Genomic DNA, 13,358 nt, shown 5'->3' with positions numbered 1-13,358 from the left:
CACGCCCATCGTGACGTCAGACGCATCAAAAAGGTTAGGTTACTTATACTGTTGTTTACTTTTTCCTGTAACTCATACTGTTGTTCACTGTGATGGTTAATATGAAGTTTTCTTACGAGTTGAATTCTAGAGCTCTGATTTCTTCGGGTCAGTTGCTCAGTGTTTTCATGCGGGGTAGACCTACATGTTGTTGGCTTCGACCAAAAAACAAACAAGCATTTGCTAAACAATAGGTTTCGGTCGTATTAGTTAGATGGAGAGTTCTTGGCTTTGCAAATTGGAAAGAAATTTGGCGTCTGTCTGGATTGGTTTTGTTATTTACTGACTTTTGTAGCAATTGTGGCATGCCACACTTTAGATGTATAAAGCTAAAGTGCGGTGTGCCGTCATTGCACCAAAAGTCAATAAATATAAAAGGTCTATAAATAGAAAGAAAGGTGTGCTGTCGGCGTCTTTTTTTCCCCATTTATTTACGGTTGTAGCAATCACGGCACGCTGTACTTTAGCTTAATATGTGCAAAAGTTAAGCGCAGTGTGTGGCGATTGCTATGAATGTAAAGACAATGGAATAGAAATGCGGCGTCCGCCCTCCTTTGCTTTTCTAATTATTGACTTTTGTAGCAATGGCGGCATGCCACACTTATGCTTTCAACATCTACAGCTAAAGTGTGGCGTGCCTTCATTGCTTTTATAGCAATCGCGGCACGTTGCGCATTACTTTTGAACATTATGCTAAAGCATGGCATGAAGCTACTGCTATTAAAGTAAATAAATGCAAAAGAAATGCTGTGTCTGCCCGCCTTTATTTATTGACTTTTGTAGCAATGGCAGCACGCTGCGGTTGAAAGCTAAAGCGTGGCATGCCATCATTGCTACAAAAGTCAATATATAGGAAGAAAGAAAAAATTATTGTGCAGCAAAATCCAGGAAGGACGGCAGCAATAATGGCAGGGAGGGGATGCGTCTGTGGGAACAGATGGCCAACCAAAAGAAACACTCAGTGATGTCCCTGTGGGAGGGAACCAAGCACCCACTGATCAACCACAGTAAAGTAATTTCCCAAAAGGCAGGTCAGGTGACCAACTAACAAGAAGCGCTGGGCGGAGCTTAAGGCTCCTATTATGAATACAACAGGTCTCGAAGAGACAGCGCAAGCGCTGCCTAGGCGAGACCTAAAAACGAAACGCTTCATTTACCTGCCACTGACGACTTTACTGACACCACATCCAATTAACCAGTTGGACTAGTAGTGCTTTACAAAGTTAGCGTGTCAGTCATAAGGATCTCCTTTCCAACAGGCGGATCAGGAAACTTTGAAAAAGCACTTCAAAACCAAAAGATGTCTCTGAGACTGAGAGTCTCAGGTTTGGAGGAGCACGCCTCCAAGTGTAGGGGCAGCACTCATGACTGACAAGCAGGGCACGAGTCGGGTGTGGTATCTTGGGCCACTAGGCCCACATGCTGAACAAGCAACCACAAAGACACGGTAGTAGAGCAATAGAACTGGGCTCTGGGCACATGCGACCAGCCCCTTTTATTAAAAGGGTCACCTGACTGGTGACGCCTGTGATGGTTGGGTGTTCAGTGTGAGTGGAACACTAGAATGTATCCAGCTGGATACTACAGGGGGTACACGCAAGTACACAGCGTCCACCCACTATTTTCACAGGGTGGACACCGTCCCCTCTGCCAAGATGTTTGGCCCCACAGAAATATGCTAAACTTGTTCCGGTGTGTTCAACAGCGCCTGTACGCTGTCTGCTTTCCATTCCAGCAGCAACGTGCAGGCTGCGATGGAGCCTTTTTTTTCCAACTCCTGCTGGGCCAAAGTTAAGGGGCTATCCAGCCCCCCTTTGCTAGTATATGCCGAATGGGGCCGCTTGGAACCTCATACTTAAATGTAAATGAAACAGAAGGGAAACAAAGGCACACAAATTGCCTTCTCTTCACAGATACTTGAGAGGCATGCTTTTACTTTGTTCTGTCCCTATATATTAATGCAGACAATATAAGACTGTCAGATGGGTTGGTCTGTTCCAGTATGTACACAAATAATTTAAATAGCGCTATTTTATTTCTCTTATTTGCACATTGCCTTACTTGGTCAGTCCCCCCACTTCTTTATATAGGACTTGTGCCCTGCAAACAAGGATGTAGCAGGTTAAAGAGAAACACGACAGATAATACCAACAGAAAACGTAATAGTCGAATTCTGAACGGCGCAAATTAGAAGGGGTGATCTGCTAAACTTGGACAGTACTCTAGACAGAGGCACTGCCATCTGTTCTGCTCTCATTGCACCTTTGTTGTCAGTGTTTCACAGAGTGAGGACTGTTTACCTGAGAGAGAATGGACTGTCTATTTGAGGGACCATACCCAATAAATATTCTAGGAAGAAATGGGCTTCTGTCCCCTAGACAGGCACAATACCCATAACCGAGGGCAGACACTCAGAGTTAGACAGGAAGCGCGTGCTCACCCTTCAGTTTGCGCGAAGGCTGCCAGCGGCGGCCGCCGCCTCTGCGCGAAGAATCCCGGGCCGTGACAGATGCCTGAGCGCCGCCTGGTACTGGGAGCCCGGAGCCTCCTCCCAGTGCCCGCGGACCAACGAGGAATCCTGATAGGACCCTACTCCTACTCCTCCTCCTCCTCCTCCTCTTGCCGCGATAACCGCGGCTCTCGCTGCTGCTACTGCACCAAGGAGGACTCCCGGGGGGTCCTCCTATCGCACCGCTTCTGTTGCAGCTTCCTCTACGCTCTGTACTGCGCATGCGCTCGGTCCGCCATGGCTTCTGCGACAGTGACCTCAAACTCGCGCGCCGTAGTCGAAGGGGTGGGGACAAGCCATCTCTCCGCGGTCCAATAGGGGGCGCGAGCGCCATACCTAAACTGAAGGCGCTTCGGCAACGAGCAGGTCTGAGGTAGTCAAGGGACCGCCCTCTGTCCCTCCCACTTCTTACCATCTCCCTTTATGACGAGCTAGATCTAAAAACGTAATAATCGGACTTAATCGGAGGCGGTTACCATCGCCAGCATGAAAGGCAGCATTCACCGACCTTAGCGTTTCCACCCCAGCCCATTGCCATTTAACACAATACAGTGGCATCAGTCCGTACTCCGTAGCCGCCAAGGTTTCATATTGCTAATAGGTGACATTTTCATAATTTCATTGTAATAATGAGTGGCACTCAACGACTGTGAGTGACACGTTTTCGCAAACAGTATACTATCACCGACACTTAGTAGTAGCATGGCACAGCCCACAACCTAGCTGGACAACTGCTGATGAGCCGGGCTGCAGATAAACAATACATTGGCAATGTGAGGTCTCAGGCCGCAGGCGCGGGTGTTACGCGGCACAGCAGCATACAGAACACACTTGACACCAGATTTGCTTTCCGCGTGGTCCGGACTGCCTTAGCCGACCACGCCTCCTTTATTTTATACCCTTGCGCCTGACGTAACCAGCCGCGCACACGCACCCTCTAGGACGCGGGCAACTAGACCGCTGCCTCGCGATCCTAGACATTACATTCCTTTTAACCTTTATTTGAACAAAATTGCGGACAGCAAGAATTAAGGTACCACAATAAATGAATGTCGTTATGCAGGTTACCAGTCCGTGGCTTCCAGTCAGGGGATCAATCCACCATGAAGTCTGCCAGTTGGGATGAGGGAGCCGAGTTCTTCCTCAGACCATACCCGGTCCGCTCTCCTCTTGCCGGGGCTCTCCGCTGGGTTTCCCTGGGTGTGGTGTTCACGTCTGGTCGCCTAGTAGGAGAGTGTGTGGTGTTCGCTTTCGGGGTCTCAGGTGTCATTGGACCCCCGGCATGGTCTTCCCAGTGGATGTCTCGATTTGCTGTCCCTGACTCCTCGAGGTCGTCAAGTTGACTGGGGGCCTCCTGACTCCTTTCCGGTTCCTGTGGGTCGATGGTGTCCGGATGGGCCTTCTTAAAGAAGGGCACGTTGCGGGTAACTGTTTCGGGGCCTCTTTGAGCTGTCGTCACCATGGTACCCTTTCTACGCATGACTGTCCAAGGTTGAGGTTCGAAGGGGAGCCGGAATTTGCTTCCTGGATACCGGTCTCTTACATATACTTGATCCCTTTCTCGGATCTCTGATTCCTTGGCCTTCCGTCGCGAGTTGGCGTAGTTGTTGGATCGGGCTCAGCCTCCGTAGTCCGGTGCGGGGTTAGCCGGTACTCGCGCAGAAAAATATATATGGCCCTTTCCAGGCGGGAATTCTTCGGCATGGGCAATCCTAATGATCTTGTTTAGGGTACGCATGAATCTCTCTACCTCCCCGTTGGCTTGAGGCCAGTGGGGGGTTTATCTTCCTATGATGAATTCCCCAGCTTTGGAGGTATTCTGCAAACTCTTGTCCTTGAAAGGGGGGACCATTGTCCGTTTTGACCACTTCAAAGATGCCATGAGTGGCTATAGTTTTCTCGAACTTTGCAATGACTTCTTTGGCAGTTTGGGTTTCGACGACCTCTACTTCTGGGTGCTTGGTGAAGTCGTCAATGATAACGAGGACGTAACGTCCGTCTGGTAGGTGCCCGAAGTCTGCGCTCACACACTCCCACGGTTTCTGCGGGTTGTCTTCTGTGATGACCGGGGGTGGGCGCTCGGGTTGTCCTGCTGCTTGGCACCATGTGCATGTCCTGACCACCTGTTCCACCAGTGTGTCCATTTCGGGGAACCAGCTCTTGGTCTTGACCATGCCCTGGTGTCCTCTGTGTGCCAATTCCACAGCCTGGTGAGTCAGGCTCGCCGGCATTACTATCCGCGGGCCTGGCAGTAGACAACCTCGGTTGTCGAGAGATAGTTCTTCCTTCACCCTCAGGAGTGCTTCTAGGGAGGCTTTGGCTTGCTAGTCCGTCTGCTCAGGGAAGTTTGGATCGTAAGCCAGTCATTGGCAAGCAGGGCACCTGCCGCCAGTTGCAGCACTTCATCATTCTGAGTGGCTTTGATGATCATCTCAAAGCTCATGGGGAGGGGTCTTGACCGCTCCAGTACGACTCTCACGTACTCTTCCGTCTCCTCAGCATCATCCTTCTCCAACTTGGTGGCAGCGCGGGGGTGCCTGAACAGGTAGTCCGCTGGATTAGTCGCCCTGGGTCTGTATTCTACCTGATAGTCGTACACCTGCAATTGGAGAATCAATTTTTCGATCCTCAGGGGCGGCTTCAACACTGACACCCAGAACAAAGGTATCAACGGCTTGTGGTCGGTCGACACAGTGAAGGGGTGTCCGTACACATAGACATGGAAGTGTCTGCAAGCCCAGTGGATTGAGATCGCCTCTCGCTCAATCTGGAAATTTCTTTGTTCCGTGTCAGTCAGGGAGCGGCTAGCGTAGGCTATGGGAGCCCATTCTTCATTGTTTTGCTGCTGGGTCAGCACGGCTTCTAGGCCGTAAGGGCTGGCGTCGACTGCTATATTCGTGGGCTTGGCCGGGTCAAAGTACGACAGTGTCTGGTCTGCCGACAAGGCCTCTTTGGTGTCTCGGGACGCCTTCTCCTGTTCTTCGCCCCATTGCCAGGGGGTGGTGGATTTTGTTAGCTCTCGGAGAGGCCTGGTGAGATTGGATAAGTCTGGTATAAATCGCCCACAAAAGTTCACCATGCCAAGGAAGCTTCTTACTTCAGATATGTTGGATGGGGGTGGAGCGTCTTTCACATCCTGGACCTTGTCTGGGTCAGGGGATATCCCTTGGTCAGAGAAAGTGTACCCGAAAAAGCTGATTTTGTTCTGTAGAAATTGGCACTTCTCCCGGTGCAATGTTAGCCCTGCGTCTTTGATCCTCTGCAGTACGCCCCTCAGTCTTTGATGGTGTTCCTCAACGGATTTGGCATAGATCAACAGGTTGTCGCTTACATTTAGGACTCCCGGAAGCCCGCTGAGCACCTCCCTGATTGTGTTCTGAAAAACCTCGGCGGCACTGGAAATGCCGAAGTTGAGACGTCGGTAGCGTCGGAGGCCTATGTAGGTGGAAAACGTTGTTATGTAGCGGGAATCTGGGTGGAGAGGCAGTGTTCTTACTAACCTGGTCTAGACCGAGCCAATGTTGACACCCTCCGCTTTACCCAAGCAGACGTAGGCATCTAACCAGCAACAACTCCATATATGAGTGAAGATATGTCTAGCAGTAGGAATCTGACCACACATGGCGTCTTCCGTGGATTTCCTTGTTTAACTATTTGAGTTTTAATAAAGCTGGTGTGCAGCTGAAAGAAGGCACTCCTTTAAGAGTGTTGCTTCTCTCAACACCTGTATGCCAAACATACAATGTCATACTGACTCCTTATTCCTCTTTATTCGGTCAGGTTCAGTCTCAATAAAGAGTAGAATAGGTACCTGCACCACCCCCCATGAACTGCCTTGCAAACACAGGTCCCTTGTGCAGAATGTAGCTTTCCGTGGCCATGAGGAAGTGAAGCCAAGTACAGCTGAAAGGACTGCGTAGCCGAGTAAAGAGGCAAAGGCTTTTCTTAATGGATCCATCTAGTCAAATGTGCCACCCACAACCCCAAATCGCTTTCAGGCCTTCTTGTGCACTGCCAACTTGTAGGGTTCTAGGAAGAAGTACAAAAAGTTACTTTAGCTTGCCAGAGCAATATGCCAAAATGACAAGTAAATTAAAAGCAGGAACTGAGCACCTAACCCAAACGTTGCAACATAGATACTTTATGAAAGAGACAGTTTCAGACCTGCGATCATGTATTGCCCGAAGTCTTCCGTTGCTCTACACAGGAATGAGTGTGCTGCCACATGAGTGGGCCTAGAATTGAGGAGTAGCAACGAAACAAAGCTTGTCAAAAATCCAAATGTTTTGTCCCTGAAAGGCTTTGAAAATGCAAGGTTTTATTTAATACCATTAGACACTGAGAAGCTATCTGAAACTATAAAACTGTACATTTTATAGGTGAGGTAGAATAGAGATCCTAACCAGTCATAAAAAATATTAATAATTTGTATGAAACATGTACATTCACAGAAGCTAGTCACACTTCAGAACAAGTCGGGCGGTACACTATGATAAACACAGATTTTTACCGTGTGTTAAAGCCACACCCCTAATTACACTGGCCACGCCCATTGGAGAGACCCCCCCCCAGTTTTTTCATCCCACTTATAGGCCTTCCTAAAACCCCTCACATGTGCCCTACTGGTCGTATATACTGGTCGTATAATACATATTAACATTGTATGCCAGTGAGCGGGACTACTGGAAAACCAGAAGCTAAAATCGCTGCCAGCCCTCAAATCTTACTGACCAAGCTACGCCCTTGGTCGCTTGTCAGCTCTATAAAACAATCTTTGAAAAGAAATAGCGTATATGTTGAAATTGCTTTTCTTAGTGGGCAACAGTTCAGTCCCATCAGGAATTCGACCCTTCTCCTACACGTCAGCATCAACAGAGCCCCATAGTCGGTGGCATAACGCGCGTGCTACCTCACTTGTCTCGCTACCTTTAATTAACCTGACTGGCTGCAGTTATACATCTGACCGGGGAAAGGGTACGAAATATGAGCATTTACCGCGGCATTCTAAAAACAGATTTGATGTCCAGTGGGGGGACCGCGAGAGATAACGACAAGAAAGACGGAAATAAAACACATTTTCGGAGGAAAACGTAACAAAACATATGGCGAGCCGGTCTGAAATATTTACTAGGCGAGATAAAAGCAATAAAGGGGTTTTGAAAAGCCATAAACCTTGTAGTTGAATCACATGAGGCTTTCGGACAGTTATTCATTTCAATTTAGGGATGGTGTTGCAGCTGCTCGTGAAAGGCTCTCTGACACGATCCAGACAAATGAACCCCTGGGCCCCCAGATTACCCATCACTCCGAGACACTGATGATGAACCTACAGGGCAAAGGTCATTCATTGCAGATACAACAAGCTCAGAGCGACATTGCTATGTTCTCGTTAGCTGAATTTTGTAGTCTTGGCAGGGCGTGCTCTAAGTAGGATCTAGCCCACACTCTGACACCACTCGCCCTGGGGCCTCTATAGCTCTCCCCTAGGGTTAGCCCTCTTGTGTAGCTCATAGTGCCCTTTCCAATGGACTAGGAAGCATTGTGCTGCGTTCCAGAACAGTGGTGACGGTTGGGGCCAACTCTGCTGCCCATTTCTGTATTGAACTTTCAAGCAGGAGGTTTCCTGGTTATTGCAGAGATCATCTGGCTGATGCTTACTTATAGAGTTGAGTGTTAGCTCCGCACTTGGACATAATTTGGGACACACAGTGATTGATGAAAGTGGCCTAGAAGCAACCTTGGGACTCCACCAGGGTGGGTCCCATAATACAAAGAAGCTTTGCTTGGGTCTAGCAGAGCAGAGGCACACAGGCGCGACGTCCAAAGCTCTTCTGTCACTTCATGCCCTATGAGGATGTGGATGGGGCACCAGTAGCATTCAGGGTGGGGGCAATGCCATCTCTAAATTAGTAGCCTTCTCAGATCAAAACTGGATTGGCGCCTTCTCGCTAGTCCGCTCTGCCTCCCGCAGCCTGCTCGCACTCACCCCTGGCCGCCTCGCTGATGTCTGCACTGCGCTCTCTACTATCTCCAGCCTCCAACTTCACTTTCAGTGTCCCTGTCGGAGGGGGGAGCTCTGTCAGCTCGTCAAGCAGGGGCTTCGCTGCCTATCGCGCTCCTCTTCACTGCACGATGTCGGCAAGCCACGGCCAGCTACAGCACACGGAGCTGCAATGCACCTTTTAGCCCAACCGCGCTTACTTTCAATTTCACTCACGAAGGCCACACAAGGCTGTCCTGTGAGGCTTTGATCGTTTCCATCATTGCTAGTGGTTGATGGAAACTTCAACTCCGGAAGGAGGGTAGCAGAATTAGGTTGCCAAATAGTGAGCACCAGCGTTCATTATGCCCCGTAGGGCTGCATGTTGATTGTACACTGCTACGTGAGACGGGCAAGGACCGAGCGTGATGGGGGTGTGCGTGTGTGTGCGCGCGCGTGTGTGTGTGTGCGTGCGTGTGTGTGTGTGTGTGTGCGCGCACGTGTGTGGTGTGTGTGTGTGGTGTGCGCGCGCGTGTGTGTGTCTGTGTGCGTGTGTGCCTGTTTGTGTGTGTTTGCGCGCGCACGTATGTGTATGTGTTATTCGCTTCCTGGCAATGTGGGACAAGAGATGTGCACGGCGTGTGGGTGAACGTGCGCGCTCACATGGGAGAATCCCCTGCACGTGCCCATCCCCTGTCTCACATTCCCAGGAAGTGAGTAACAATAGACGCTTTGCTGGTCGCAGTGCTTCGCACTGCGAACACCAGCTCGACCTAAAAATGACATGGGGAAAAGGGTGGTGAATAATGTATTTAATTAACAATTTCTAATTTATATGAGTTTGATTCCATTTATAATGGGATTCTTAAAGTGACATGGGGCAAAGTGTGGGTAGAAATTTAATTTCAAAACTTAGGTAAAGTTACTAAATGAATTGAATATTTAATAGATAATCATTCTAATTTAGAATGACAATTACATTGATAATTATTTGTTTTTCTAGCGCTTTAATAACAGGTAATGCAATGTATAATACATTAATTAAAATGTAATTCTAAAATAACATTTTTGTTAAAAAGAATATTCTTTGGCTTTGGATCAGGATAAAAAAACTATACCATTCCATTGTATTTATAATTTAAAAAAACAGTAGATGGCAGTGTTGTTTCTTTAAAACATCTGTAAATTGCACTACTTACTGATTGAACACAGCACAATAATGTGCACATAGAATGTTGATTGATTGATTGAATAGAGATTTGTAAAGCGCTACTTTGCCCGAAGGCGTCAAGGCGCAAATGATGGAATAAAGCCAGGTACAGATATAAAGACACAGGGTATAGAGGCCTAGGAGTAGGCTTCAGTAAAGAGTAGAGTTTTAAGGCCCTTTCGGAAGAGCAGAAGAGATTCCTGGCCCCTGAGCTTCGAAGGGAGCTCGTTCCAGAGTCTAGGGGCTAGAGAGGAGAAGGCCTTACCTCCCCATCTCGCCTTAGCGACTCGGGGGACGGTCAACAAGTTCTGGCTGGCAGAGCGCAAGGCTCTGCCGGGGACATAGGTCGACACTAAGGTCCTGATGCCTTCAGCTCCCGCACCATGAAGAGCCTTGTGAGTGATGGTCAAAATTTTGAATTTTATCCTGGCATGTACCGGGAGCCAGTGGAGATTTCTCCTAATCCTGGTACCTGAAGAGCGTCTGGGGGCATTATCAACAAATCTCGCTGCCGCGTTCTGGACGACCTGAAAACGATGGAGTAGTTTATTACTCATGCCAAGATATAAGGCATTGCAGTAGTCCAGTCGCGAGGATAGGAGGGCAACTGCAACCAGTTTCCGGGCATCAGGAGAGAGGTAGTGGGTACATTTTCTTAATACCCTTAAAACCCCGCAGCAGGTTGAGACCGTTCTGTTTACTTGCCTGTCAAAAGCAAGTGAGGTGTCAAATATGACTCCCAGGTTACGGGCGACGGAAGAAGGCTGGGGACAAGTTCCCAGTGTTTGGGGCCACCAATCATCTGACCAGATCTCCTTATTTCCACCAAAGACCAGGATCTCCGTCTTTTCCCTGTTTAATTTAAGGAAGTTCGAGGCCATCCAGCCTGCCACTGCTTCCATACAATTTCGGAAGTTTAGGGCCGTGGTCTCGACGGATTGGGACAGGGAGACCATGATCTGGGTGTCATCGGCGTACGAGAGCACTTCCAGTCCAAAAGTTCTAACAAGCCTAGCAAGAGGGACCACATAAACGTTGAAGAGTGTAGGACTCAAAGCAGAGCCCTGCGGGACCCCACACTGCAGAGGCATGGCATTGGAAAGGAAGTCACCCAGTTTGACCCTTTGCTCCCGATGGTTAAGGAAGGAGGTGAGGAGGCTCAGAGCCAAACCCTTCACTCCCGTCTCACTGAGGCGGGAGGCCAGAATGGTAGGGGACAGGGTGTCAAATGCTGCTGTAAGTTCGAGTAGGATCAGAAGAGTTGTCTGACCACTATCGACCTTAGCGCGGATGTTGTTGACCACCACTGTAAGGGCTGACTCATTGCTATGCGACTTTCGGAAGCCATGCTGAGATGGATCAAGCAGGCAGGTCTTATCCAGAAAGGCGCTAAGATGGAAATTCAGATGAGCCTCCAGCATCTTAGCTGGAGTGGGAAGAAGGGAAATGGGACAAAAGTTCTTAAGAATCCCAGGATCCAAGGAGGCCTTTTTTAAGAGGGGCTTAATGATGGCAGTCTTCCAGAAGGCTGGAAACTCACCACTGGAGATGGCTCTATTCATAACTTCCAACAAAGGGGGAAGTAAAGTGTCCCTGCAGTTTTTTAGAATTTTGAGAGGACAGGGATCAAGCGGAGATCCTGACTTGGTCGAATCTAGGAGTTTATCCAGGGTCTCAGTCGTGAGGAGATGAAAATTGGAGTAGATGTCATTGGGAGCTGAGGTGTAGTCTGGGCTGGGAGGGGGAACATGAGTGAGGTTATGAGTCTGAAGAGCTGTGTAAATATCCAGGATTTTAGTATGGAAGAAGGTGGAGATCTGATCACAGAGTTCTTGAGAGGAACTATGGGATCAGGGTGCTGAACAAGAGATAAGGTATCTACCACCTTGAAGAGATCACCAGGGGAGGTGAGGGATGAAGTTAGCATGGACAAGTAAGTTTGCTTTTCGGTTAACACCGCCGCTTTGTAGCTCTTAAGGAGATTTTTATGCTTGTTGCCAACAACATATAGAGATCATGCACTGCTTATGATGTCACATATCAATTTATCATAGTATATTCTACCACATTATTGATAACATTAGCACAACATCTGCAATTACATCACCGAGCTCAACACTGTACATGGCAGGGGTGCGGGTTAAAGTTACTTCAACTATAACTGGTGAATTTCAGTGTTTTTCTTGTAGTTTAAAATGTAAATGGTAATAGTTAGGGCACCAGAGTTTCCCGCTGATGCGCGCCAGCAGTTCCCCACCCCTGTGCTCTCGCTGGCCGGTGTGAGCACGCCAATAAATAAAGATGGGCGGAGCTGCGATGGCAGTCCAAGCCTAACACCATTACCGCAAGTGGTTGTGTTTATTGCAGCACGCGCTAAGGCCTCAACGCACAGCCAGCAGCGGGGGAGTGGGCCCCTCCTTGAAATGCAACATTGGCGACAAGGAGTAGCGGCAACTTGCGCCTACATGGGGCAGTATCCACTGACTGAAGCACCTGCCAGACTCCACTGCAGAAAACCCTGCCACCCCACAACTCCAGTTCCAGCAGTTGACGAAAGGGCAACAGCATAAAGCTTCTTCCTCGTACTCCAGCATCCATTGAGCAAGGAATCCATCACGGTGCAGGCTGGGTGAGTCCTGCAAAACACAGTGAAGACACACTATCGCTTTGAACACAGTCAGTTCAACCTTGTGCTACACAGAAAGATGCACGTGGGCCCATGCCACACTCTGCAGCCTCACACCGCCATGGGGGATCAGGACAACGCAGCCCAGGCCCCAGCCCCGGCGCATCCGCATCACCCTCCTCAGGTGTCCTACCCCCATTTAGTGAGTCTGCAGACCCCACCACAGCGGCGCCGAGATGGCAGACCTGGCTTGGCTGCCTGGAGAACTATTTCATTGCCACAAGGGAGAAAGATGGGGTGGTGAAATGCTCGCTGATGCTCCACTATGCAGGGGAGGAGATCTATCTCCTATTTAAGCACCTACCGAACACAGGCCCTCCCAAAGACTAAGCCGCGGCAGTCACCGCCTTAAATGCTCGCTTTAACCCACAAATGAACCCAGACTTCGAACACTTCAAGCTAAGGCAAGCAAAGCAAAGAGAGAGTGAGTCGGTAGACGCCTTCCACGCGCGACTCAGGGAGCTGGCCGATACTCGCCTCATGGGGGAGCGTGCAACGGAAGAGATCAGAGCCCAGCTGATTCTTAGGATACACAGCAAGATCCTGCGAGGCCTCATACTCAGGCAGATGTACATACCAATGAACGACATCCTTGTCCTGGCACGGTCACACGACCTTTCGGCAGCAAGGGTGGAAGCGATGGACATGGCACTAGTGCGTGGGGCAGAAAAGAGCGTTGTTTTCAAAACAGAAAGGACTGACGCTGTAAGAAAAAGAGACAAGTCATACATGCCACGCAATCACCGGTCACAAGCCCCGAAGAATTACTGTGGATACTGCAGGTATGAGGAGCACCCCGCACAGTCATGCCCAGCGCAAGGGAAGACATGTACCAACTGCGGCATCGCGAACCACTTTGCGTCAGTGTGCAGAAAGAAGACACAACGTAAGGAAGGAGGCTGACCCAGACATATGAGGAGAAGGGTCCGCCAAC

At 49.3% G+C, this 13,358-nt stretch overlaps 1 protein-coding gene across 3 annotated transcripts in view; it reads right to left on the bottom strand.

Annotated features, from left to right (window-relative positions):
* ZC3H13 (zinc finger CCCH-type containing 13) overlaps positions 1 to 2,944 on the bottom strand; it is a 519,948-nt gene extending 517,004 nt beyond the window's left edge. For all 3 annotated transcript variants that reach the window (XM_086935008.1, XM_086935009.1, XM_086935010.1), the window contains exon 1: positions 2,480 to 2,944. In XM_086935008.1, the coding sequence (XP_086791134.1) occupies positions 2,480 to 2,882 (403 nt within the window). In that variant the 5' untranslated portion in view covers positions 2,883 to 2,944. The remainder of the gene's footprint in view (positions 1 to 2,479) is intronic.
* Between the last annotated feature and the right edge of the window lie 10,414 nt (positions 2,945 to 13,358).

Source organism: Lissotriton vulgaris, chromosome 8 (genome assembly GCF_964263255.1).
Source record: "Lissotriton vulgaris chromosome 8, aLisVul1.2, whole genome shotgun sequence".
Lineage (NCBI taxonomy): Eukaryota > Metazoa > Chordata > Amphibia > Caudata > Salamandridae > Lissotriton > Lissotriton vulgaris.
This window is presented reverse-complemented; position numbering and strand designations above follow the sequence as displayed.